Source organism: Haemaphysalis longicornis, unplaced genomic scaffold (assembly GCF_048455015.1).
Source record: "Haemaphysalis longicornis isolate Haplotype H1 unplaced genomic scaffold, Haemaphysalis longicornis Haplotype H1 scaffold_9, whole genome shotgun sequence".
NCBI lineage: Eukaryota > Metazoa > Arthropoda > Arachnida > Ixodida > Ixodidae > Haemaphysalis > Haemaphysalis longicornis.
This window is the reverse complement of record NW_027526460.1, coordinates 125,381,335-125,406,059: the sequence shown is the minus strand read 5'-3', so window position 1 is coordinate 125,406,059 and position 24,725 is coordinate 125,381,335. Positions and strand designations below refer to the sequence as shown.

The window sequence follows — 24,725 nt, the reverse complement described above, 5'->3', positions numbered from 1 at the left end:
CTACACACAGGGTCTTCTTGAGGGGAAGCAACCTTTAGCACTAAAGAGTACGTTATACTTAGGGTTGTTCGTTTTCGAGTTTTATATTTTAACACGAAAGTGTTTTATGCCACGATACCCCAAGATTTCACTAACGTTATATCCATCACGGAAATGACGCCAGTACACCTTTGCCGAAGCGCCCCGCCCGCAGGACGTCGCTCAGCAAGCACACCCACAAGACAGCCACCGACCCGCAAATCATGCTCAGCTACAGATTTCGCTGCACATTTCACTTTCGTGTTTGACTGATTCCTACGACAGAGGAATCAACCACAGTTTTTTCTTTATAATGTAACCCGCCATTGCATCATTAGCTCCTTTCTCATATATGCTGCCATGTTTGGGACTTGAGCCCCATTTCGTGTAGTAACAAGCTATCGCTCGAGCTACGTGCGCCAGCCTGCGCCACTTCGCGGCCGTGGCCGCCGCCTGCGCAGCGACCGTGTGGCTCGCTGAGTGCGCTTTTCGTGTCCCCGGCACGTTTTCGCGTCCAGTGTAATAAAAAATGGCTGCTGCTTAGCTCTGATAACCTTGAATATGCAAAGCAAAAGCTTGGCTTAGTCTGGTTGAGTCTTGGTTTCGCTTGGTTAACCTTTGATTTCGCTGTATTGCCGACCACGTCTCAAAGCCATTCGGTTGCGTGCAACGCTCACAGAAGGAGGCCGGGTGAACGCGGCGTTCATTCATGGCGAACGCACCGTTCCTCTTCGCCGGGCGCGAGACGAGTCACGTTGCCCGAAACGACCCAGCGCCGCATTCATGGGAGGCTGCGGGGGTGGTTGGCTGCCTCGCCCGCAGCGGCGGTGGCGACCACTGTCAGCGCCCGCAGGCGCCAACAGCGGGCCCGGCCAATCACGCGATGCGCTTCGAGGGGTGTGTCGCCGGGGGTGTGTCTCCGGTCAAAAGGTCACTTGCGCAGCCTCCACGAAATCGCTGGGCGAAAGGAGTATGAAGTTTTGCTCTAAAAGCAATAAAATAGTGCCTGGAATCGCTGTAGAACTTAGGTCGCGGCCGGCCAGCTGGCCAATGAGCCAACGAAATCACGGCGTATCCGCCGCCAACGATCGGATCGTTCGTTGCTCGACAGCAGAAGCTCCGACCTCCAATTGGAGCGGCAAGCAGGCGAAAAACGCCGGCCGTGCGTATGCGGCCAGGTGTTTGGATGTTATTTACTCCAAATCCTGGGAATGTCGATAGCGCGAGGTCCTCCGCTGGCTGCTCGGTTGCGTTTCGCACACTTTAAAATTGATTATAAATGTGTTCTAAGCCGTATTTGCCGCTGATGTTTTGCAGGTGATGTTTGTGTGTTTACACCAATCTATCTCCGAAGTTATCTCACCTTCAAAATTTTGTGTCAGTATCCCTTCAAAGGTTGCTTCCCCGCAAAAAGACCATGTGTGCAGGGGTGCACCCTTTACAGGCCGCTTGCTTCGTTGTACTGGCGTTCAAAAAAGGGGAAACCAGCGAGCAGAACGCAGGACAAGAAGATGAGGCACCCACACAACACCGCTGGACCAACAACTGGTTTATTCGGCAGGAACCCATCACATTTATACGCCAAACCTGCGCGCGCGCACACTTTTGAACAACGTGAAGAGCCGAACTATAAAGATAAGAATTCAAATTCCTTTTCCGTGATAACAACCGAAGGATCACTAACGCAACTCTGTTTATTTTTAAGTGCGAATGCACTTTATAAGCGACCCCAAACCATCCACCGCCGGCGTCGGCGGCGGCGGCGTCGGCGTCCGCAGTGCTCCTCTATAAAGAAACAGCATCCGGCGCCAGGTTTCGATCCGCGGACTTTGCGGCCGCAGCGCGACGCTCTACCGATCAAGCCACGGACGCGACGGTGATATCAGTGTTGACGCGCCTTATATCTTTAACGCATTCAAACTACGTCGTCAGCGGCGTGCGTTGGCGACTCAGCGGCGTTATAGCGGCTTGATAACTGCGTGGTGTACACGTGATACTACAAACCCGATGGAAGAGATGGAAGAGAAGGCGGCGAGGCGGTGGGCTGCGGGGGCCGAGCGCAAGCGCCGCAAGCGGGCCGACAACCGTGCATTCGCACTTTCACATTCTCCCCCTCGGGGAAATGCGGGGGAATTTTTTTTTCTTATTAAAAACGCTTCTAGCAGTTCGCGCTCGCGTCTCGTTTTCCCACGACCGATAGTGCTAGCGAGGTGAAACCGTGGGGCACAATTCCGGCAATCTTTCACATGCAAAGCTAAATTGCTTCCCGTGCCCGAGCCCGAGGTTCCTCGGTGCTGCCTCAGGCATTCGTTTAGGCAGGCACCCGCTAGTCTGCCCAATGTATATTTTTCCACAAGACAACGGGATAGAATAAACCACCCCCACTGCGCACATGGTGAACCTCGTCTGGTGGTTAGTTTTGCAAGTGTCAGCTTGCCTCTTCCCACCAGAGATTTGGGGGCACAGGACAGAAAGTTTGCGGGGAGCAGAGAAGAGCATGTTGACACCATATTTTTGGGCCACTTTTTTCAGCCCATGGGAAGTCTTGTGGAAGTAAGGGATGACTTCAAACTTATTTCTCCCTTAATCCGCTGGGCTACCAGGCTTTGCAGTAAGTTTTTTTCTTTATTTTCTGACCGAAGGATTCACTCACCGCCAGCAAAACCTGAGAGGGAAACCCAGACGCCTTACACCGGTCAACCTGTTCTGCCAGACTTTGGTGCATCACATGCAGACAACTTTTCTTCACAGCATTCATGAAACACAAATCTACTATGCTGCGCTTCACCAAGTTCGAGTGTGCCGAATGATACGGCAAAAGCGCCTTTTTAGACCGAGGGGCATATTTCCAACACATGTGTCGGTCGGGTAAAAAAGAAATTTCTAAATCTAAGAACCAAATGGTCTTGAAACAAGCACCTCTTTTGTAAAATCCAGGCTCTTGGAACATGTACTAAAAACGGTTAAAATCTGGTCTGCCACAAGCGTGAGCTGGTCAGTTTCAGTTAAATTTAAAAGAACTAAAAAATCATCGACATACGTAAAAACCTTAACCACCCGTGTGCCTCGAAGTGCATCCTGTAGCACCAAGTCCAACTTGGCTAAAAAAATGTTACAAAGAACAGGCGCGACACATGAGCCAAAACAAATCCCTCGGTTTTGCACAAAATAACTTTTCGCCATGCTGTACAATCGTTGAAATCAAGTAAACTTTTAAAAGCTCTAGAAAGGAATCCAGAGCGACGCCTCACGCATTCTGGAATGAAACAATCCCGGTTGCTTCAATTAGTTCGCGCACTGCCCTAAAAAGTTCGTCATGGGGAACCGAATAAAACAAGTCCACAACGTCCACCGAAAAGGCTGCATTGGCACTGGGAAAACCGCGTTGAAGGCGCTCAACCCGGCTCATTGAGCTCTGCAGCAGAAAAGGGTCTGTAGGCACCAGGACTTCTAAGGACTTTTTCAGGAAATTGGACACTACTTTCTGCCAGGAGCCTTCTTCTGTGACGATCGCCCTGAAGGAATAAACAGGCTTGTGTGTCTTTGCGGTGTCAAACACTCCTAGTACACCCTGTTGGCTTTTCCGGGCTGCTGTTTCCAGCCTCTCCAAAATCAACCGGTGTAGAAGACTCAAGGCTAACGCCTATAGGCATTACGCGGTTTTAAGTCTGACTCCCTGAAATTCTTGTGGATATAGCTTCAGTCACTTTTGTCCTTATATGAGAAGAGGGAAGAACCAGAACCCCACCTTCCCTGTCGGCTTGCAGCAGGGAAAGACCTTCCTTCCGAAAGTGGGTGACCAAAGAGCGCAGATTCTGGCTCGTCCCATGGCGACCAGTCCAGGTCCTCCTAAGGCAATCCACACCATCGGAGACGCAGTGGGTCTTTTCCTCAAATGGGGTCTTATCAGCCACTTTGTGCACCGCAGCTAGAAGCTCGTGCTTTCGGGCCCGTGGCTCCAGGGAGTACTTAGGACCCATTTTCAGGATGATGTCAAACTGTGATGGAAGGGAGGCCCCTTCTAGGTACGTAACGGGTGTGCCCGCTGCAGGTCGTTTCGTTTTCCTTCACAGGAACCGTCGAAAGTCATTCCAGTAGATTTCAGTAAGCCGTGCAGCAAGACAAAGATGATCGCGAAGCCGGCTTGAAGCCGCCCAGGGGTGCCCGATCTGAAGGCAGAAGTGTCGCAACCAAACTCTCAGGTGTCTAATGTGGCGGTGCAGCTCCGATTTGAGGACTGCACAGACACAGACAATATAAACCAACTAGCCCAGCAATTCACTCTCTTGTACTGGCGTCATTTTCGTGACAGAGATGACGTCAATCAAATGTTTGTGTATCCCGGAATAAAACACTTTTGTGTTAAAAAACATCCTGAAAACCTCTGTAAGGCTAGGCACGTATGCAAAAAAAAAAAAGAAAAAAAAGGGGGAAGCTGAGAAAATCACAGTTGAAGTTTTGCTACAAGTGACAGCTTTATCTATTGAGCATGGGAAAAAACGAAACTTTAAAATGTATAGCTCACTTTTCGCTCAACACGAGAATACAAAGTTTGCTGAAATCAGTCGATGAGCAAATGATAAAATCCTCAATATACAGATGGCACTTGGCAGAAAAACTGAACAAAAGCAAAGCCAGAAAGTCGCTTCAATTTTGTATACTCTAGGCAGCGCGCCATCACTCTTTGGTGACCAACCCGCCGCGGTGGCTCAGTGGCTCAGAGCACGAGGTCGCGGGTTCGATTCCCGGCCGCGGCGGCCGCTTTTCTGATGGAGTCTAAAAGCCAAAAGCGCCCGTGTGTACGAGATTTCGGCGCACGTTAAAGATCCCCAGGTGGTCAAAATTAATCCGGAGCCCTCCACTACGGCGCGCCTCATCGCCTGCGTTGCGTCGGCGCGTTAAACCCTACAATCAATCAATCTTTGGTGACCAGGGCTGAGGTGCTGATCGTTCACCACAGTTATAAACGTTCATTTTGTTATGCGACTGCTTCATTTGTTGCCATCAAATCGGCTCCAGGGCGATTTGCATAGCGCGAAGTAAGTTGCAACGAAGGGGTTCCCAGCCGAAAAAAACCATTGGCCGACCTATTGGCGTTCCAATTGGTCGTCCAATTGGTCGGCCATTTGGCCGGCCAATAGGTCGGCTAATAATGTTTTAGGCACCCATTGGCGTACCCATTGGCCGGCCAATTGGCCGACCCATTGGCCGTCCAATTGGGCGACCTATTGGCCGACCCATTGGAACGCCAATAGGTCTTCCCATTGGCCGCCAACTTGTTGCACTTTTAGTTGGTTCATCCCACTGCCGCAGCCACTCCATCTGAGCTGCCGCTGCAGTGCGTTGGTTACCTGTATCACAAATACAAGAACTCTCGGAATGAATGAATACCTTTATTGCTCTGTTTGTATACACAGCATGCAGACAGTTCGTCGTTTAAGCAATTTTTCACAGGCCATTGTCCATGCCGTGCTCCGCTCGCCGCAGGCTGGCTGGACCTTCACAAAGTGAGTGGCAAAAGCGAACAATGGGTTAAGTTTATGATAAACCGCAGTTTCGCGCATTAAAACAACAAGGCACTGAAATGTTGAAAGACGTGAGCTCACCTTTTCAACAACGTCCCATGCATGGCGAACTGCGTTGCGCGGCGATGTCGTGAACCCGTCAATCATAACATGAACAGCCCTGAAATATATTTAGGCAGACAAATTAATTCTTAATAACACCGCTCACGCTATGATTGGTGAAAATGGCAAGGAAAACTTACATATAAACAGTATACTCACATAAACAGAGACACTCTTCCTTCGGTGCGAGGCTTAGCGGCGTTCAGCGTAAAGATGCATATTGAAACACACTGCTATGGGTGTGCGATATCATCGTCGCCACTTCTCACACTCTTGCAGACCACCTTAAATTTCCAATGCAATGCAGTCAGAGAAGACTGCGTGTGCAACCGATCAACACGCCTACACTACCTACACCACCAACACCACGTTGAATATCACTTATCCACTGTCCGTCTATGGATTGGATTCGATTGGATTGGATCGGGGTTTTATTTCAAAACAATTTTGCCAAGGTGTCGGAAAGTTTTCATTAGTGTGTTATGTTTTTTTTAAGAACTTTATCTTGAATTGCTGATTGTAATATCAAAATTAATTGCCTCATAAATATACATTTGTAAAGGTTGCAAGTTTTGAACATTTCTGAAGGTTTCAAATTAAGGGTGAGAGAGAGAATTAAATTTCAGCCATTTGTTGTCGTAATTGAATACTATCCAAATACTATCCAAAATGGCTCCCCGATTGGGTCATCATGTTGGAGCAGTCAGTAGTATTAACTTTATATATGGAGCCAATGGGTCCAATTGGACCAACTGGCCATCCTAATCGGGCCAATGGGACCAATTCGGATCGCTCCAATAGGTCCAATTGGACCCATTGGGTTTCCATTTGGACCCATTGGGTTTCCATTTGGACCCATTGGGTGGCAAATTGGACCAATTGGTCGGCCAATGGTTTTTTTCGGCTGGGTTGGTAACGGAATTTCATCCCACTGTTCTGTGGCGTGCATGCGCTTGGCTAGGTGGGATAACCACACTATCGATTTAATCTACTCTCATATCACGTCAACACAGCACATTGTGCAAAGTGCAAACATTTATCATCCTCGAATCGCTGAGGAAGCACGCGCAGAGAATACACTTCCCTTGCGCCGTCCGCAAGCGGCATCCTCCCCTTTATCATTTTTTTTCTTTCTGTTTGTTGCTAATCTATAAACAGACACCTCTTAGTCCACCCTGAAACGTAATCATATCGCTAACGCTGTCGTCTCGGCAGCCCGCGGATGCGCTATAGTGAACTAGAATATTCTAGTTCACTATAGATGCGCTAAGCCGACCTCCGTCTCGGCGCCGTTCTCGCGATAAGTTGCCGTGCAGATACGGTGAAGAGCATATTACAGGTGCTTCCTAACACGCTCGTTCTTCCTTTCGGTTATCGATATACATATTTACTCTATTGTTACGCCGTCCGTTGCTTCTTCCGGTCCTCGCAATGAACGAGTACATGAGCCGTATAGCACTGTGATGAGAGCGATGAGAGCGATGAGTGTGCCGAGCAGACCACCCACGACACCCAGCCAATCAGATTGCGCCCTGCGGTCACGTGCAGCTAGCAGCCGATTGGGCGGCGCGTTCAGTCTTTTTCTTACCCCTGTTGTACTCGCAACCAATGGACAAAACGAAGCGGTTCTGTCGAGGAATTAAACGCGAAAAGACGATTGATTGATTGAAAACACACTTATTCCATTTAATTGCGCTTGGGCGCTGCTATGAATAAAGGTCGGGAGGGTATTGGTAGGGAAGGGGAAAGTGGGAAAGGATAATTATGCCGCCATTTACTGGTCAGCGGCCTGGATGCAACACAGTGGTCGCCTGGAGTCGTAGCCGCCGTAGTGTCCTGCGCGTCGCCGCAAGGCCGATCACCAACGACTGGTGCTGCGGGGTCCAAGAGAAAAAGCAGCAGGGCGCGCCGCAAGCTAGCAGCGTACCCAGCAGGAGCTTTAGGCGGCGGACAGGACCAGGACTGGAGAGACGTGGGCCAGGGTCCAAGTCGCACGTTGGTGAGGGCACGGTACCAATTAATACTGTGACGGGGGCAGTCCCACACTAGATGTTGTAGGTCTGCCCTGGTATGGCAAGTGCTGCAGGTGCTCTGGATAATGGGAGTGGCCCCACGGCGATGAAAACGGTGGAGCAAAAACGGTGTGAGCAGTGTTCCCGTCTGAATCCGTCGGATGATCGCAGCTTCCCGCCGTGAGAACTCACGGGAAGGCGAACTGCAGTGATCTGGAGAGGGTTAGAGGGTTGGCCATGGCTACGAGATAAGCTGTCCGGCGGGCTTGACTAAGCTGCCGTTCAGCCGTGGGATCGGCTTCTTGAGGGACGGGCAAGGACGCCATAGCCACGAGTGGGGAGGGGCTCCAAGCTAGCACGGAGAGTAAATGCACACATGCTAGTCGGTGCACTTTCATATTTCCAAGGATGCCGCAGTGTGCTGAAACCCAGTGGAGTGTGAAGCCGTTACCCGATGCCCGGAGTTTTTTTGAAAATGGCGATTTAGAAAAATCGCCATTTTTGGTCAAATTTCGGGATTCTAAAACCCGCGTCTCCCCTTAATAGCAGCATATGGATGCTACATGGGTCAGAATACTACATCCATTTTGTGTACATATCCTCCAATACATCATCGTTGACGTCGTAAAACGCCCAGAGAAACTGGTCCCAGCTGGTTTATGGCCTAATTCCTAGCTGGGCACTGCCTGTTCCAGAAGGGACCAGCAGCACTCAGCCAGGAACTTGGCCATAACCAGCTGGGACCAGCTACTAGTGTCTCCTGGGCTAAAATAAACCCTTCCACCACATGGCATGTGCCAGCCATGCAGCGGGAGGCTTGATTTTAGCTGTCACATCGGCTGGACAAGCGCTGAAGGTACTATAAAACACCTACTCCATAAGATAGAGTCCAAAAGTTGGAAATAAATTGCATAGCTGTGATGCCTTGTCTTACACGACTCCTACACACACTGTTGTAATAAACCCCTGCCTCCAGCAGTGCAGCTAAATCAAGCAAGCTAAAAAGCAGCATTAACACAGGACAGTTTTGGGACTTCAAACATTTACTGGTATTTTTGTGTTAATAGTTACATGCAAATAGAATTTTAGGCTTTGGCCTTAGCCTAAAATTTACCAAGTTTCCAGGACCGCAGAAAAAAAATGGGGAAAAGAAGCAGACTCTCTCAAACTTTGGTTTCCTGCTTGTCACATCTTCCGTCTGGCTTGTGCAGACTCAATGCATCCATCACCCAGGTGGCCCAGGATGTCCCTCGTACCCATTCTGCTCTTTCATTGAGTTCGCAAATGTGTAAAAAATGTGCAAAAACTGCTAAATTTATTCTAAGCATTGTAGTTTCCAACTTGGTGACAACAATGACCATTTTAGCAGCAACATTTCTTATGGCAACTGCAACGTTGCTGCCACCAGATTGTAATACTCCTAGTAAGCCTTTAAAGGAATATCTTCAGCCTGCGTTTAACACCAACCTCAAAAGTGAAACCAAAACTCCTCAGCTTTTGCAGCACACCACATCACAACAGGCACTGTTTGCCAATCACCACATTGTGCTCTTAATTTTGTCACGCCTTACCACTTTCACCACATTTGAAGAGCAACTGGCATTGCTAGAGCATGGCGTTACTTTTCTTTTTCAGTGACGGACAGCGTGGATGCGGACCGGTAAGGAGCTATGTTAAAGGCCGCAGCCAAACTGCCCGAGATATCCTCACTCCCAGCTGCCTCAGGTGAACTCGTATACACAGCGAAGGAATGCACGCCAAACCTTTTGAACGGGTGTTGTCACTATGTCCAGTTTATTCTCCTTCCAACATGGTTGCAAGAAATAAATACTATACTCAAGTAGAAGCATCTCACCTTAACATTTTTCTCCACAGTGCACCACAAACACGCACACGGCACAGTGAAAAACAATATTGCCAGCCCCCCGCATCCCAGGAGAAAATTGCAAGGCACTGACACCCTCTATGCTCCTGTCACATGGGAGGGGCAACAAGCGTACGCATGGGGGAGACATCTTCATTGACATCTACGCTTAACCACAGTACCTACCAATTCTTGTTCAGCGCAGAGATGAATATACATACACGCCCACGAGTACTAAACAGGTCATCTATCAGTACTTTGAAAGGGTCATATTGGGAAGATATGCGCACCTCGAAAAGCCCCCTCTGTTCTAAATGCCATTTTACTCGCACGTGACAGGAGCATTATATACTACACCACCAGCCCCTCCCAAACACGTTTTCCCCACATTCTCAAAAACATATTTGCAGGAACAAGGTGGGTATACAGGTATTTTTGATTACGACGTACTCACACGAGACAAATCCAAACAAGTTTTGATATTCTATTTGCGGAACAAGCTTATTCTTTTTAGACCGCGGCGTATGGTGCCCCTTTCTGGCACCAAAATAGACAGTTTTTGCAACTGGATAGCTGTCCTAGGAACACCTAGCTGGAGGTACAAGCAAAGGATTTAAACAAACATAGGCACCCCCCAAATAAGAAGAACAAGCTGCCCAGTCTGCCATCTAAAAAATTGCAACATTTAAGGTACCCCTTTAATTAAAACAACAGAAATACGAAACTTGGCTGTAGCGAAGCGTTGAAATCATTTTAACACGCCAATAAAGTTTTGTATCAGTGCAAGCGGAAATACCATTGCTATTTAACTTTTCATTTAGGTTACACGTTCACGACTGGGAGGACGTTGTGAAAACCACCGAGCGATGATATGCAGGCTGTCTTAGTGCTTTGTAGCAAAGGAGAGGCATTTGTAACAAGAGGTCTTCATTTGGGCTCAACCCACTGTTATCAGAAACATTAGGGAGTGCAAACACACTTTGTACTAAACATTTTGTTGCTCTGCCCTTGTCACTGCTATCATGTTAAGATCACACTTGGAACTGATACATGAAACAGCCACAGGTGCTGAGTTGAAGCTCGGAACCAAGATGTGAAGCTAGAAGATTTTTTTCAAACAAATTTGAGAACCAGTTCTGTATGCGATTTTGCTGTTTAGCCACTCCAGAAAGCAGCATTACAATTAATCGTTTTAGGAGGCCAAACACGGGTGACATTTCTCACGACTACATTGCATCCTGATGCTGCATTTACCCAGAGCGTGACCAACAAAGTGGTCACCCCTTTTTTGGACGGACAATAGTGAACTCTAAGTGTAGATCCTTTCCCCAAGTAATCGGCGTCCTTGAAGTTGTCTGACTTGTGAAACTCGGCACTTCGTAGTTTAAATATATTTCAGGGAGCATGCCGTTTAAGACTCCCAACTTTCAAGCTTGTCTCGTGCACGACTCTCAGTGCAGCCCTGTCAAAAGCGGTCAACGAATCTAACAGTGGGTAAGGCAGCTTTGTCCCTCCTGTGACCAGACTGGGACCTGAACTGACAACGCAGCTTATATTGCACCGATATTCCTCACCCCCGAAACACCTTATAGAGAAGCAAGTACTTTACGACGACTAGAGTGAGAAAAAAGAATAACAGCAACCTGGTATGCGCAATGCATAAAAACGAGCTACTATACCACAGCACACCAGACAAAAAAGAAAGAAAAAAACTGCAGGTACTGAGCTGATACATTCCAAGCGGGAGATGCAGTTTGTTCCCAACTATATGTTACCTAGCAACAAGCTCGTCAATGGTACTCTGCTTCTGACATGTAACTTCAAATAAAGGAATAAAGGCGGCCAAAGCATCTGTCAAAGTACCTGTCATTATCAAGGAGGCAGTAGTGAAGTTTTCTGTACAATGCACACGCAAATGCATCAGCTCGAGGCTGTAAACCTTTCCAACCTTACGTTCAGCTTCCCAAAGTGTACTGAACTCAGCCCAAGCAACTTAGCAGAGCTGTTGAAAGGCCTTTTGCAACGGCTGAAAGACACCACCTGCAACACTTCCATTTTTTTTTTCTCCACAAAGTAATAGTACCTCTTTGCCGAAGGCCGTACAAGAGAAGTGCTACGGGCCCAAGCTAAAAGTTCGTGGTGCGAAATCGAAAAGCAGCAGGCACAACAGACGTCAAGCTCTGCAGAACCAGTCACCATAACGTGACGGTATAACGTATACAGCACAGGCAGGGTCCCTAAAGCGACCAATCACCGGATATTTGGCATTGTCATGTGACAGCTATGTTTTGGAGGGACATTCAAATGTGTTCAGAAACATGCTCGTGAAAAGCACCACCACATACACCACACCAGGTTACACAGGCCAGAACTCTGTGACCAAACAGGTCCCCCTGAAAACCATGTTTTAGACACAAAGGAAGATGCGTTCAAGTACACATACAGTTGCCTGGCACTGAAGTCATAGCAGTAAAAAACGCACTTGCAAGATATTAAGCTGTGCACCTCTTTGAACATCTACAGAGGCGATTTGCAAAATGAACGCAGTCTAGACCAGTGCAGCAAAAGAGCCCGTCACTCCCGCAACAGCAAGCACACGACAGAATTGCACACACAAAACAGGTGCAGGCAGCATTAAATAGACAAGCTTTAATAGTACCTATTTCAAAACACCCCAAACTTCTACTTGTGCGTAGTGGAGAAATAAAGCAGACAACGTAAACGCTAACCCTGACGACTCTATGACGCGCAAATTCGGGGCATACTCAACGCTATGTACATGACAAAGGAGGGTGTGTGCTGTACATGTGAAGCGTTGGCACATCCTGCCGAAACCTGCGTGCTAAACATTTTAAGGGAGATGCCGTAATACCTGGGCACTTTCTTCTCGGAGTCGAACAATGATGGCAGCAGCTAAGCGATGGTTGGCTATAAGTGCTTATTACAGCCATCTCGAGAAGACGTTAAAACCCGGCTGTCTTATCACAAGAGCGCCAAAACACAGATGCACTATGCTATCCAAAATGCACTTTTTGGCAGGATCACACGCCTCGCGGTGGGCCCAGCGACATTTCTAACTGGAGGTGCATGCGTAGAGTGCGAAGTGAGAGTGGATATCCTCTAAAGATCACATTTACAACTTACCACAGCCAAGGCATTGAGAACTGTACAGGCTACAGGTACAAAGAGATGGTACTAGTACTTGCCTCGTTTCGCAATATTTTACAATAGGAACAGCGGAAATCCCCCCTTCTATGCCACAATGCGACTACCACAGTATTGCTACATGCGGGTGACAATTTGACTTTTACAGAGCTGGCCTAAACCTAATGACCAAGACAAATTTCCACCTAGGTAATAAATGCTTACCTAACGATGTTTCCAAACTTTGGCTGTTCCCATTGCAATGATAACCTTCTTATAACTGCAACAAACTTTTCAATGTCAAAAAAAAAAAAAAAAAAAAGAGGACAACACTTACGACACACCACCCTCAGTACTGCAAAGTAGTCAAAGCTAGCAGCTCCCTGTTCCCTAAAACCATCATAGCCGTTTTTGGCACTTATCCACAAACAACAACAAGCAACAAGCTGGCACCTACAAGCATTGCAGGCCTTTGTATGTGTCACACGCGCAAAAACAAGCCCACAACGTGGAAGGTGACAATAATAGGAGTTTCTGGTGAAGACCAGCATAAGAGGAGCAGAAAAAGGCAAGCACTGAACCAAGACTCAAAAAGCCCCAGCAGGCTACCGAGTCTTGGTTTTCCATGCAGGAGTAAAAAGACTCAAGGTACTCCATGAGGATGGTACACGAGGATGGCACTCAAGGATGGCACTTCATGAAGAAGTACCATCATCCCCGTGGTCACTGGACAAGCAGTCTTACTGTGGCATACACTTCCAGTCACAAATTGACAGAACACTGGCTTGCTAAGAACAACAAAAAGGCTTTTTGACCTTTTCGCTCCTGCGGGAATCTATTCGGAACATATGCTGGCAAGGGGCTCAAACATGCCGAGTGATTCTCTTTCAGTGCTCACAACAAGACTGCAAACAGGCCAATCATTTTTGGGGCTTTTGTTTCAGATAGCTTGAAGACAGATGGGCACAGACACAAGAGAGGAAGCCAAAACTCAGGAAAAGAGAAAGAAGAAGCCAATTCAGAGCTTCGTGGGAATGGGAAGCAAGAAACTAGTCTAAAAACAGTAAAAGAGAAGAGTTTCTGAAAAGACCACTGCAACGAGATGTCTCAAGACACTTCAGTACTGTTGTGCAACTGTCTGAAACTTTTAGCACTGCATGACCGCTGTTTGTTATTCAATTGAATTGGCAGCACACTTCAGGTGTTTTTAACAGTCAAGTGCTAAAATGATTTAATGAATGATAGCTGGAAGTGCACCTTTAAAGTGATCTTTTTACATCATGCCACACTTTTGGAAAACTTCTCACTTTGAAGCTATGTTTGCTGACAAAGAATTCATTTAGTCATTGCATCAAAGTTTCATGCGCATCAAACTTAAAATATTCGTATACAAGATTTGAATGTGCTCTTTGAGGAAAATTTAGTTTGTACAGCCAAAAAATGTTCAATCATCAATTTGAATGCGCTCTCTGAGGAAAATTTAGTTTGTACTGCCTTGTTTGTTGTGCCTTGTTTGTTGTCAGTCTCAAACATCAATTGAAGTGCAACAATTAAGTCATTGCATACTTACTCTAAAATTGCAAAAAAGCCACTTCCTTGTCGTTCCTGATAAAACAAAAAGAACGAAAGAAATGCCATTCTGGTAGACACTGTAATTTCCCTAAGATTCTATGGCCTTGCAGAACGTCACCCGAGCACAGCACATACACAAAAGGCACGCCACAAGAACTGCACGTGAATGATGACTTCCAACTGGTCTCTCCTGTGTATCACGCCTTTTGAGTTGTCCTTGCTGTTTTGCATCCTTGGTATTTACATGGTGCAGGGTAATTAAAGAAAACCAAGTAGACCCACAACTGGGTCAAATAAAATTGCAAGCAAAAGAAAAGGTTCGCATGACGACTGTTCTGGCAAAGACACAAATACCGACTGCACAACTCTGACCCCCAAATCGGTGCCCCTTACTTCTTCCTCAAAGAATACTTCCAGAATAGAGATCGGCCTGGGGAGACCTCTCGCTGCAGTGGTCGTTTAACCACACCAATGTGCCCTAGGGCAGGGACTTCACCACACCCAACAAGACCGTCTTCTGGACCAAAGCAACCTTGGAAGAAACACTAAGACCAACTAGGGGCGCAGTATAAATATCACCACAAGTGAGGAACGACGCAACCACTGTCTCTCTAGAGTCACACACACACACACACCGAAGAATCAACTGTCTGCTGCAGAGGTGGACTTGACGTCAAGGGGCGATTCCCGCTGTGCGGCCGCCGCGAAGATCTTGACTGGTGGCCGCACGAGCGAGGGCTGTGTCGCCCGGTACGAACGCAGCAGCTTGCGGGGCGCTCGACGCTGCATCACTGGAGAGGAGGGAGGCGTCTCTGGAACTGGCTTCTCCTGCGCACGCATCGGGCGGGAATGAAGAAGCGTTCACTCGCACGCTCTCCCTCCCCCCTCTCTCTCCTCTCTCTCGCTCTCCCCTTCCAGCACATAGCCACAGCATGGCGGGCAAGCAGCTCCTGTTCCGCACACTCCCGAAACGGGCTGGACCAAGAACAAAGAAGATTTTAAAAGCCCGAACAGTGGCCAAATTAGCTCAATGCAGAAGTGACAACAAAGCATGTTTTGAGAAATGAAGTTTGTAGCTATTTATAGCTAGCAATACATGTAATGCTGCCACAGTACTGCCACGTAGTGAAAATGATACAAGGTTCCTGTAGCAGCTAATGTTTGTTGCACTAAACTAGAAGAAAACACAACCCTCGAAGAAGTAGCCTACGAAGTGACAGGCACAATCCGGTGTCAACAAATTGAATGCTGCGGCGTTTGCTCTGCTTGCACTTTGCCTCAAAACATCCTCCTTTTAAGAAAAACGTGAATAGATAGTGAACATGGTCGATCAAGCAAGAACAGTTTAGGGGAGCAGGGAACAAGTTATACACCTTCCCTACAAAACAAGATAACTGGGCATGACAATTTAATTAAGGCCAGAGAAAACACAAACTTTACACTCTCATTCCGAGATAAAATAACCGTGCGCATCCAGGCGCCCAGGACAGAACATAAACAAAATGAATCCCAAGGCATAATTTGCGGCAGCCGGTAGCAAGTACAGTAAAAGCTCGTTAATTTGAACTCCGTTAATTTGAACTTTCGGTTAATTCAAACTCACGCCCTTATCCCGGCACAGCCCTGTATATTTCAATAGTGGGGAAACTCCCAATAATTTGAACTCGTCAGTATCCAGAACGGTTATTTCTAACTATGATACCCTGGTTTCCATCGCTCCTCGCAGAAGTCGGCCCATAGTGACTACAATGTGTTGCAAATCCAAACGAACCCAAATTTACTAGAGATGCAAAACAACGAAACCAAAAAACAACAGCATGGCGCGCGGGCTACGCTCCTGCAACAGCTTATTTCGCTTCTACAGAGGGCACCGTGCCACCAGCGCCAGTGCTCTGGTGCATGCCATTACAGCTGAACCTCGTTATAAGAGACACTGATGTAAGAGACAAATGGGTATAAGAGACACTATTCACCCACATGGTTGGCTGCCCTATCTTTCCCATTAAATCGACCTCTTTTATAACAGACGTCGGATGTAGAAGATTGGTTATAAGGGACAAGTCATCCTTGAAGTTTCATCAATAATCTCGCTTGTAACAGACATTTTAACTTCAGATGCAGTGCCACCAGTCACTAATTGCAGTTGCTTCCATTGTGGAAACACAGGTGGACGACAGACAGGTGCAGCCGCTATTTATTATAACTTCAGCAAACACAAAGTGGTTCAGTCAGCTATGAAATGACAATGAGAAGCCCTGCCAATGGAAATGCAACTGACAGAAGTAGTTGAAGCTTACTGCCATTCATTGGATGGAGCGCGATCACACATGCGGGCTCTCCTACTCGCGTAGCTCCCAATCAAGAAGCACTGCAGACGTTGAGTCCTGCAAGCGTAATGAATAGCCTCAGCACACAGTGGAAGAAGCTGTGCGCTCTGGCTATTCATCAGGCTTGTGAACTCAACATCTACGATTCATCTTCCACAAACAGAGAAATGAAAAAAAGCTTGTAGAATCGGTTGTAAAAAACAGTGCAAATAGTCATGAAGCACACAAAGATTCAGAACTGTTTCACAAATTCTGGGGGCCAAACATAAATTAGAATGAATGTTCTGAAACATGCTGTAGCATTCTTTTGAGCTTATTTTAGTTATACAGTGCCCACATTGAACTAGGGTCTGATTAGTAAGTGAAAACATGGTACCCTGCTTATAAGAGACATCTCGTATAAGAGACAGAAACTGGTCCCCGGTACGTGTCTCTTATAAAGGGGTTCAACTGTATTTACGAAACATTATTTACGAAATCACCTGCCACAAACGTGTAGTAGAGCCTAATTCACGATAACGAATCCAGAGATGGCTGCTTCTTGTTCTGCCCGCGCAGTGCAGAGCGATTTCCATGCATTCTAGCGCCCGCCCGTCCGCTAATTTGAACTCCGCTTAATTCGAACAATTTTATGGTCTCCTTCAAGTTCAAATTAACGAGCTTTTACTGTAGTAACGAAAGGCGTGCATGCACGCAACAAAAGCTCAGATGCAGGTCATGCTTATATTACACACCTTTTGTTTTTTCTGAGCCCTAATGGCATCACAAATGGCTTTTTACACACACGCACAGCTCTGCGGTCCCACAAAGGGCATTGCCTCAGCTCACAAGGACACCAAGGCATACCTGTCCCTTATTGAGGCCAGGCAGATTACAAGCCCTTAATCTAAGGAATTGGGATTACGTTACCAACAAAACGTTCCTCATGTACCTCTCGTGTCCTATTTGTTGTAATCTATGTAGTTTTACTGGGCTCCATCAGATGCAGACCATGAGGTAGAAGGCTCGTGCAGTTGAGGGCGACCTTTGGGAATGCATGCCTTAACCACTCGTGAGGTCTTTATAAAATGGGCCAGATTGGGTTCCAATTCTTCTATACGAATGCGTGGCCTAAACCAATAATTAAGAAAGGTAATTAATGAAAGTTAGCTGATGAGGTAACCAGTACGAACACCAGATGTTTCCCAGAGGCTCCCAAGACATGTAAGCTGACGCAGAAAAGCGGGATGGATTGCACTTCCACCTTCTTTGTTTGTAAATGTAAAAGAAAAAAAAAAGACACCTTACATATTACACGAATCATTAGCATTTAGCTCTTGCACAAGGGGAGCTCAATATACGTCGCACTTAAGACTTAAGAAGAACTTCCACCTGTGTTTTTCAAGACAGTTTTCGTGCCTTTCAATTTGACCCTGCAGTGGGAAACGTGCCTGGACCATTGTTCTCGATTTTGAACCACCCCCACTTAATTGGCAAGCTCACCTGCTGGGTTCGGAGCAGCACGCTGGGGACGCGACTCTCGCTGCCACTGAGCTTGCCCAGGCAGGCCTGGAGGCGCAGCCAGGGGGCCTCGGGCTCCCAGCCTGGACCCTGGACCCAGCACCTGGGCAGGGGCAGGGGCAAGGGAAACCCGGTTGGCAGCAAGCTAGAGTTAGAGTGCACACGCAACAGCAACCATCCCCCCTCATTTCACTCCTTTACTCCAATACGTGACGATAACGGCGAACTGGATTTTTATGGCGCAGTGCCGACCGTGGGCAAGCAGTGCCAAAAAGAAGTACATTGCGGCAGCACAAATGTCGGCACTCATCAGGGAGCTTCTTCTAAATGAAAAAAACAGAAAAAACCGTTGGCATATATTCAAAGGGACACTCAAGGCAACTAGCCAGCTGGGCTCAGACAAAAGCTTAACTGCCCCGGAGCCCTCTTAATTGCCAAGAAATCACCAATTGAGAAACGCATTTCATCCCTCGCACCATTTCATGACGTTTCGCGTTACGTAAACGGAGGCCGAAAGCGAGTGAGCCAGTGCTGTGGTCTAGCAGGAAAACTAAAACCTACCGAGCGAACCATTGCGGCCGCAAAAGCCACTGGTCGTGCTCTTGGCACATACAACAAAACAACTTGCCTATCAGCACTTCCATTACCTGCCATACTCTGTGCGCCAATCCTGGTGCCGCATGGGATGTGCAACAGCAGTTAAACAAAGTGAATGTGCCGCACAGCCTTGTACTTTACCTACAATACGTCTAGCGCACAGCGCAACTGCAGCGAGAACGATATATCATGGGCACTGTTTCGCTTAGAAGTCTCCTTTTGGATAGTCCGGTTTTACTCGCTTTGATGCACTCGGCTCGACTACGTAGCACCATCTGTTAGTTCCACTTGTAAAAGCGCTCAATGCCTAGTGTAAAAACAAAGCCTAGGTACTCATGTGCAAAAGCACCTGAATGGCAGTACGTGTGCATTTCCGTGCCATTACTATGCAGGCGTGCGCATGAGCACTTTCATCCGAAAACTCGAAGAAGACATTCAAATTTACAGCTTGACAGATGGGCGTACATAGTGCAGCCTTGGTATACATAGAGTCGGAGGTAACAGGCATGTGACCACGCTGAACTTGAAATAACTATCACAACCACCAGTGGCTTTGCGGCTTGGGAGCTTGCGAATGTTGGTATCGCTTGAATTATACCTGTACACTCATAATTGTTTGTGACTTATGAAAATTAATGCGCAAAGAGAGAGTTTACGCGTTTCTTTGATAGCTAGTGTGCGCACTTCTTATTCTGTTGTTGATCGCGTGACTCTTGGCACATCCGCTCAGTCACCGTTTACATCATCTCTGGGCCTCCTTGCAAGGATTATCAGTTCAGCATCATCCCCGGACTGCCCAGGCTGCGATCCGGTGCTCGATTTTCTTGTGTATTCCTATGGAACCAGTGATCTGAAAGCAGTCTGTGGACTGTTTAGGACTGGTAAATCGAGGGTGCCCCCCGCTAAGTGAGCGATAGCTTCATCTTTGCTACCATTTACGAGATTATTTTAAATGCAATGCTCCAGACACTTTTATTCGTTTTCTGGGGACCCCAATCTATCTATTTAAACCAACTTCGGTTCTGTCTTCACTATCTCGTTAAACCTCAATGTCGAACTCGAAAAACCGATATCACATGTGGGATCAACCAGCTGCAAGCACAACATCAGCTCAGGTGCTGAGCTTTTATCGGGAGAGAAACCTTGCTCGATCGCAATTCATAGCCCACCATTTTGAATCGAGCACAAGTAGGCGAAGAACACAGGTGTGCAGTGAACATTTTCCAGACCTCAAAAGTATCTGTCTTCCCATTTTGCAATTATGTTAGCAGCTCCAACACAAGCAGATACAAAAGCCGAGGCATTTGCACTCGGGAACATTTAACTCGCAGTCACTCTTCATTATTCACAGCACTTGGTTCGCAGTAAACAATTATCATACTTTTGCACAAATGGTTCTTCTTTCTTCCTTCTTTTTTTTTTTTTTTTTTTTGAGAGACAGATTTGTGTACATGCAGACAGTGTGAGCCATTACAGCAGCAATGCTACTTCTTCCCCTTCCCCCTGTTTCTGTTGAAGTCCCACATTCACATCTAACAAATAAATGCCAATGAAAGAACAGGGAGCACCACTCACCGTAGTGCCACTCCGTCTGGAACTCCCGCAGCAGCTTTTCCCACCACATGACCGTGGGCCACATCAGCATCCAGCTCAGCCTCAGGGTCTGCATCATCTGCAAAGAAAGGCCATCAACCCCATTATTGTAGCATGCTGATGTCTGCTGCAAAACGAGGGCTTGTTTGCAGAGGATGTTCCCAACGAACCAACACTGAAGTAAAAGCAAGGCTCCCTCGAAAGCGGCAAGCAAGGGTGTGCAGTAAGAAATTCTTTTGGTCCCACTTTTTCAGAATTTTGTTCTGTCCACACCTCTTGCCTGTTCCAAGCTCAAACACTGCACAATGCTCACATTTCGCAGGCCTGTTTCGTGAGTTTGTCTAACATCAACACGAGTAACAAAACTAATCAGATCAACCAGATTGCAGGTAGAGCTTAAAAGAAAATAAAAGGATCGCTTGTGAGATTCACTTCTTGACTTGATTAAAAACAATGACAAGACAGTGGTACTGCCTCGCAGACACTCCCAGAACAACCTGTCGAGAGGATTGGCAGACGAAGCAAGTACTAATTCGCAAGTACGCAGAAAGTGTAACCCCATGACGTCGCACACAACTTGCCGCATCATCAACTGTCCAAATATGCAAATTGTACACCAGAAATGAACTTCCCCAATTTTCACCATAGCTATACCTCCAAGAAAAGCCCAACGAATGCGCAGTGTGCGTAGTGTTAAAGATGCAGCTGTGACTTGTCATCGATTTCATTGGGGAATGCCCGAGTGCATCGTCTTCCTTTAGCATAGTGATGATAGAACGAAACAATGAAATGACCTGCCTGTTAATCAGCATGCATTTTGCTGACAATTCCAAACTGCTACCTTTATTTCTTTTTTTCACTCTATCCTCATTGGATCAGCACCACAGGGGTTTATTTTATTAACCTACTGAATTCTTTACCCCTTGCTGCAATTGCCAAACATTAATTTGCTGAGAACTTGTTTATCAGCAATATCAACAGCTCCCTCAAACAAGGCCACCACCGATAGTAATTAAGGTAAAAGAGGAAAATAGTTTCCGATCGCAGCACTTGTCCCCTCTCCTGGCGTCTCTTAGGCTGCACTTTGTTTTGCCTGTGCGTAACGCATTAAACACAAAAGCAAGCACACTACAGTGTACACCTTCACAAATGGAAGAGTCGACATAAACAGATGCTGCTTTCGTTTTTTAGCACACTGTGTGCTTGGCAGATACAGTAGTCTGGAAAACAGTCACCAAATCTTGCAAGGTTAGGTCCATGCTAGCAAACATATTTTTTCGTTCGTTCCAACTCTTGTTCGTTCCAACTCTTGAGTCGCTATTCCAGGTTCAGCAGAACATAACAGTTTCTTTTTTTTCTTTCTGAAGTAAGCACGGAGGCAGCAACAACTAACCAGCTTTCTGGCCTCTTTTCTGGCCCAGCTTTGAAGGCCAGTCAAACACTTTTTTATTGTTTTAAGTAGTGGCACTAACATTTGCACATATTCAGCACTAAACCGAACTACAAATTATTGCAGGTACGAATTGTCACAGCTTGTTTATGCTGGCACTGACCTTTTGCAATGGTGCCCTGTGCATAACCGCACCTTTCGTACATGTAAAAATGTGGTTTCCGCTTGTTGCACCCAATAAAAAATTTGCCGCATATCTACTCACTTCACTACAAATGTTGTTGACTTGGTGGTTTGGAAAAATTTTGCCAATATAAACCTCTTTCCAGTATTCTTTTTCAACTTTTGGCCAGAAGGATGAATCGAGAGACAGCGACACTTTCGCGTTTAAGTAGCCCAAATTGTCTTTAAAAATCCTGACCTTGCAATCAGACGAAATCCAGCACGTCTTATTACATGGCTCCCATGGCAATAGCCTACCTGCTAGTCAGCTGCTGCGCACCTCTGTCAACACTGGACAAAGCTAAGAAATCGACTACGTAGAGGACCTACTTACGGTTTCATTATTTGGTACCTATTCATTTTGAAACTTTCTCGCACCACAGCAGAGACCGTCATGGAGCCAAGACAAACTGCTACACCCTCCCATGAACAGACGCGAGTAACGGGCCTCTTCAAGGTGCCAGCACCCACCAAGTTTAAGCTGCTTGGCTGCCAGTGTTATGGTCTTTGTGGGCCTCAGGTGTGCCGATCAGGAGGTTACGGGAACTTCAGTCGTACAGAAATGGCGCACTGCCCCGAAACTGTGCAGAATTCGGGGACTGAAGAAGCTAAGCAGCTTCTTTTGGCACAACTACTTTTTTCATCAGCACCTCACAATACGGGTAGCAGAATCATGAGAACGAGGACAGTCAGCAGTTTGCCAGTAAGGGTTATGCGCAAGCCAGAAGGGCAACAAGTCAGCATTAGCAGAGAACGAAGTGAGAAAAAGGGAGAGAAAGAGAGGAAGGGGGGGGGGGGGGGGGGGCAGACCTTGCGGCGGGGGGTTCTCCAGAGGGGGCTGCACGGGGAGGCCACCCTTGAGCCTGACCCCCGACCCCTGGTCCTCGAAGAGGTCACCTAGCCCGGGCGTCGCTAGCCGCTGCCACTGCTTCAGGGTCTCCGATCCTGCAAGGGGGGGCAACACAGAAGCAGGCAAGGGTGCTGGGACTCGTACCACACGCTTAAAAAAAAAAAAAAAAATCATGTTTTGATTTAAATGCTAGCAAAAGCTGATACAAATGCTAGCGAAACTTGGTGTTGCGCTCATCGAGCAAAATAAAGTTGCCAGTGCTCTCCTAGCACTTTGTCTTTACTCTTCTCAGCACTGGTGCAATTTGCCAGTCCGGTAGCACACAGTAAGCAGGAATTTGCAGAGCAAATTTGAAGGCATCAAGTGCGCTTTACAGTGCTGCAGGAAGCGTGTGACCTTGGCTCTAACAAATGACCCAGAACGTGATGTGAAGCTGCCCAAGAGCAGCTGACCCAGCAAAAGCAGACTTACTGAGACATGACACTAAGACACTGAAGGTTCGGAAACTTAGCGGGCATGTAGCCAGTCCTATCCCCGCCTCTTGTGTTTGGGTCAAACAAACTGGTATGCCCGGATGACATTAGCAGCCCTTCTATTAACAACTGTACAGCTGCAAGGAACACTGACGTACGGGTTGGAACAACCTTCTTGACACTTTGGTACTCACAACCCCGAAACTTCCCGTATTCACCCAAACGCACAGCAACCAGAAATCTCCTTCCAGAGAAAATGCCCCCGTGAAAAGGCAGGTGTACCGACCTCAAGTTAGACAGATGTAGCAGGCACGTACAAGCCAACTAAAACGCCTCGGAACGCATTTTGTTTCTTGCGAGCAGAACTTCAATGAAAGAACGCCCACGTTCTCCATTCGCATTGCTCTCCTGAGGCTAGTTTAGCTCCCTTGTTTTGCGCTAGCTTAATCAGTTTCACCTTTGCTCTCTGCTTTTCCTGTGCTACTACAAGGTCCTTCTTTCCTTTTTTCGAAGTCTGCGAGTGCGCGGAGGCAGTCGATGATGATGCGCAGCAGTGGACGCGACCGACCGCGAGTGCTCCCTAAGAGAGAGAGACCGGTAGAGCAGCAGAGCAGCCTCACCCTCGAGGGGCTTCACCACAAGCAGCTTGTCGGAGAAGCGGAAGGGGCGTGCGGGGCCCCACAGGCCGGGCAGCAGGCGCCGGCACGAGGGGGCCCCCCGGCGCTCCTTGCCGGGGCTCAGGCCTAGGCTGCTCAGGGAGCTGCAACGGGAAGGGGGGGAACATCACGGCACCCACCGAGTGCACTGCAGAATCTCCACTCGTATCGTCCAACATTTGCGTCGCCCGAAGCCCAAGTGCACGTTAGAAATTGGACATCTACTTCCTCTACCTGCACAAGTCTGTTACATGCCCTTTGTCTTTTTCCTCACTTTGCGATCGCTGAAAGGCTTGCAAAACGCAGGCTGTTTTCTTCCCTCACTGTGTTAGCCTTGTGTGAATGCAGAGTCTGTCTCATCCGCAATATCGATTTACGCCGGCTTCTTACACGCCAGACCCATTTGGCAGCAAGGCACTTACTGTCTCGCAAGTGGCTCGGCCATTGCCAGTCCACCAATTCACCCCAAGTTTTTAATGTGCGAAGTTATACCCTGTTACACGGGCACTTGCAACGGCTGGCAACGCAAACGGCAGTTGAGTGCCGTAACAGCCGTGGGAACTGAACAATTCCCCTGTTCAGCTCCATTCGGATAAATTATCTCGCGACTTTTGAAATTTTACCTCGTCAACTCCAAAAACAATTTTTTTTCTCTAATTATTTTCTGCACTGCGTGCTGCACAGTATATTTCTTTCACTCCTTGCAACAAGCTTTTGAAACGGTACAGGAGAACCTCACTTAGCCCATCCAATCCGATCCATGGCGTTAAATGGCTGCGTTAAGGTGCCCTAGAAGAGTTATACAGTATTCTATTCTAAAAGTACAGTGGAATCTCGGTGATACGAATTCAACTGATACGAATTTTCAAAATTCCCTGGC

General features: G+C 47.4%; 1 protein-coding gene and 1 long non-coding RNA gene across 4 annotated transcripts in view; both read right to left on the bottom strand.

The window, feature by feature from the left end:
- Window positions 1–5,398: 5,398 nt before the first annotated feature.
- Window positions 5,399–6,027, bottom strand: LOC144152977 (uncharacterized). The gene is made up of 2 exons (XR_013319258.1): window positions 5,805–6,027; window positions 5,399–5,703 (listed from the first exon to the last, which is right to left on the bottom strand). It is a non-coding gene; the product is annotated as an uncharacterized LOC144152977 (long non-coding RNA).
- Window positions 6,028–9,430: 3,403 nt separating this feature from the next.
- LOC144152339 (trafficking kinesin-binding protein milt-like) overlaps window positions 9,431–24,725 on the bottom strand; it is a 41,649-nt gene continuing 26,354 nt past the window's right edge. For 2 of the 3 annotated variants that reach the window (XM_077683607.1, XM_077683605.1), the window contains 5 exons: window positions 23,810–23,949; window positions 22,677–22,811; window positions 20,237–20,333; window positions 18,047–18,167; window positions 9,431–15,065 (listed from right to left, as the gene is read on the bottom strand). In XM_077683607.1, coding sequence (XP_077539733.1) covers window positions 14,880–15,065; window positions 18,047–18,167; window positions 20,237–20,333; window positions 22,677–22,811; window positions 23,810–23,949 — 679 coding nt within the window. In that variant the 3' untranslated portion in view covers window positions 9,431–14,879. The other variant, XM_077683606.1, reaches the window with a different exon arrangement.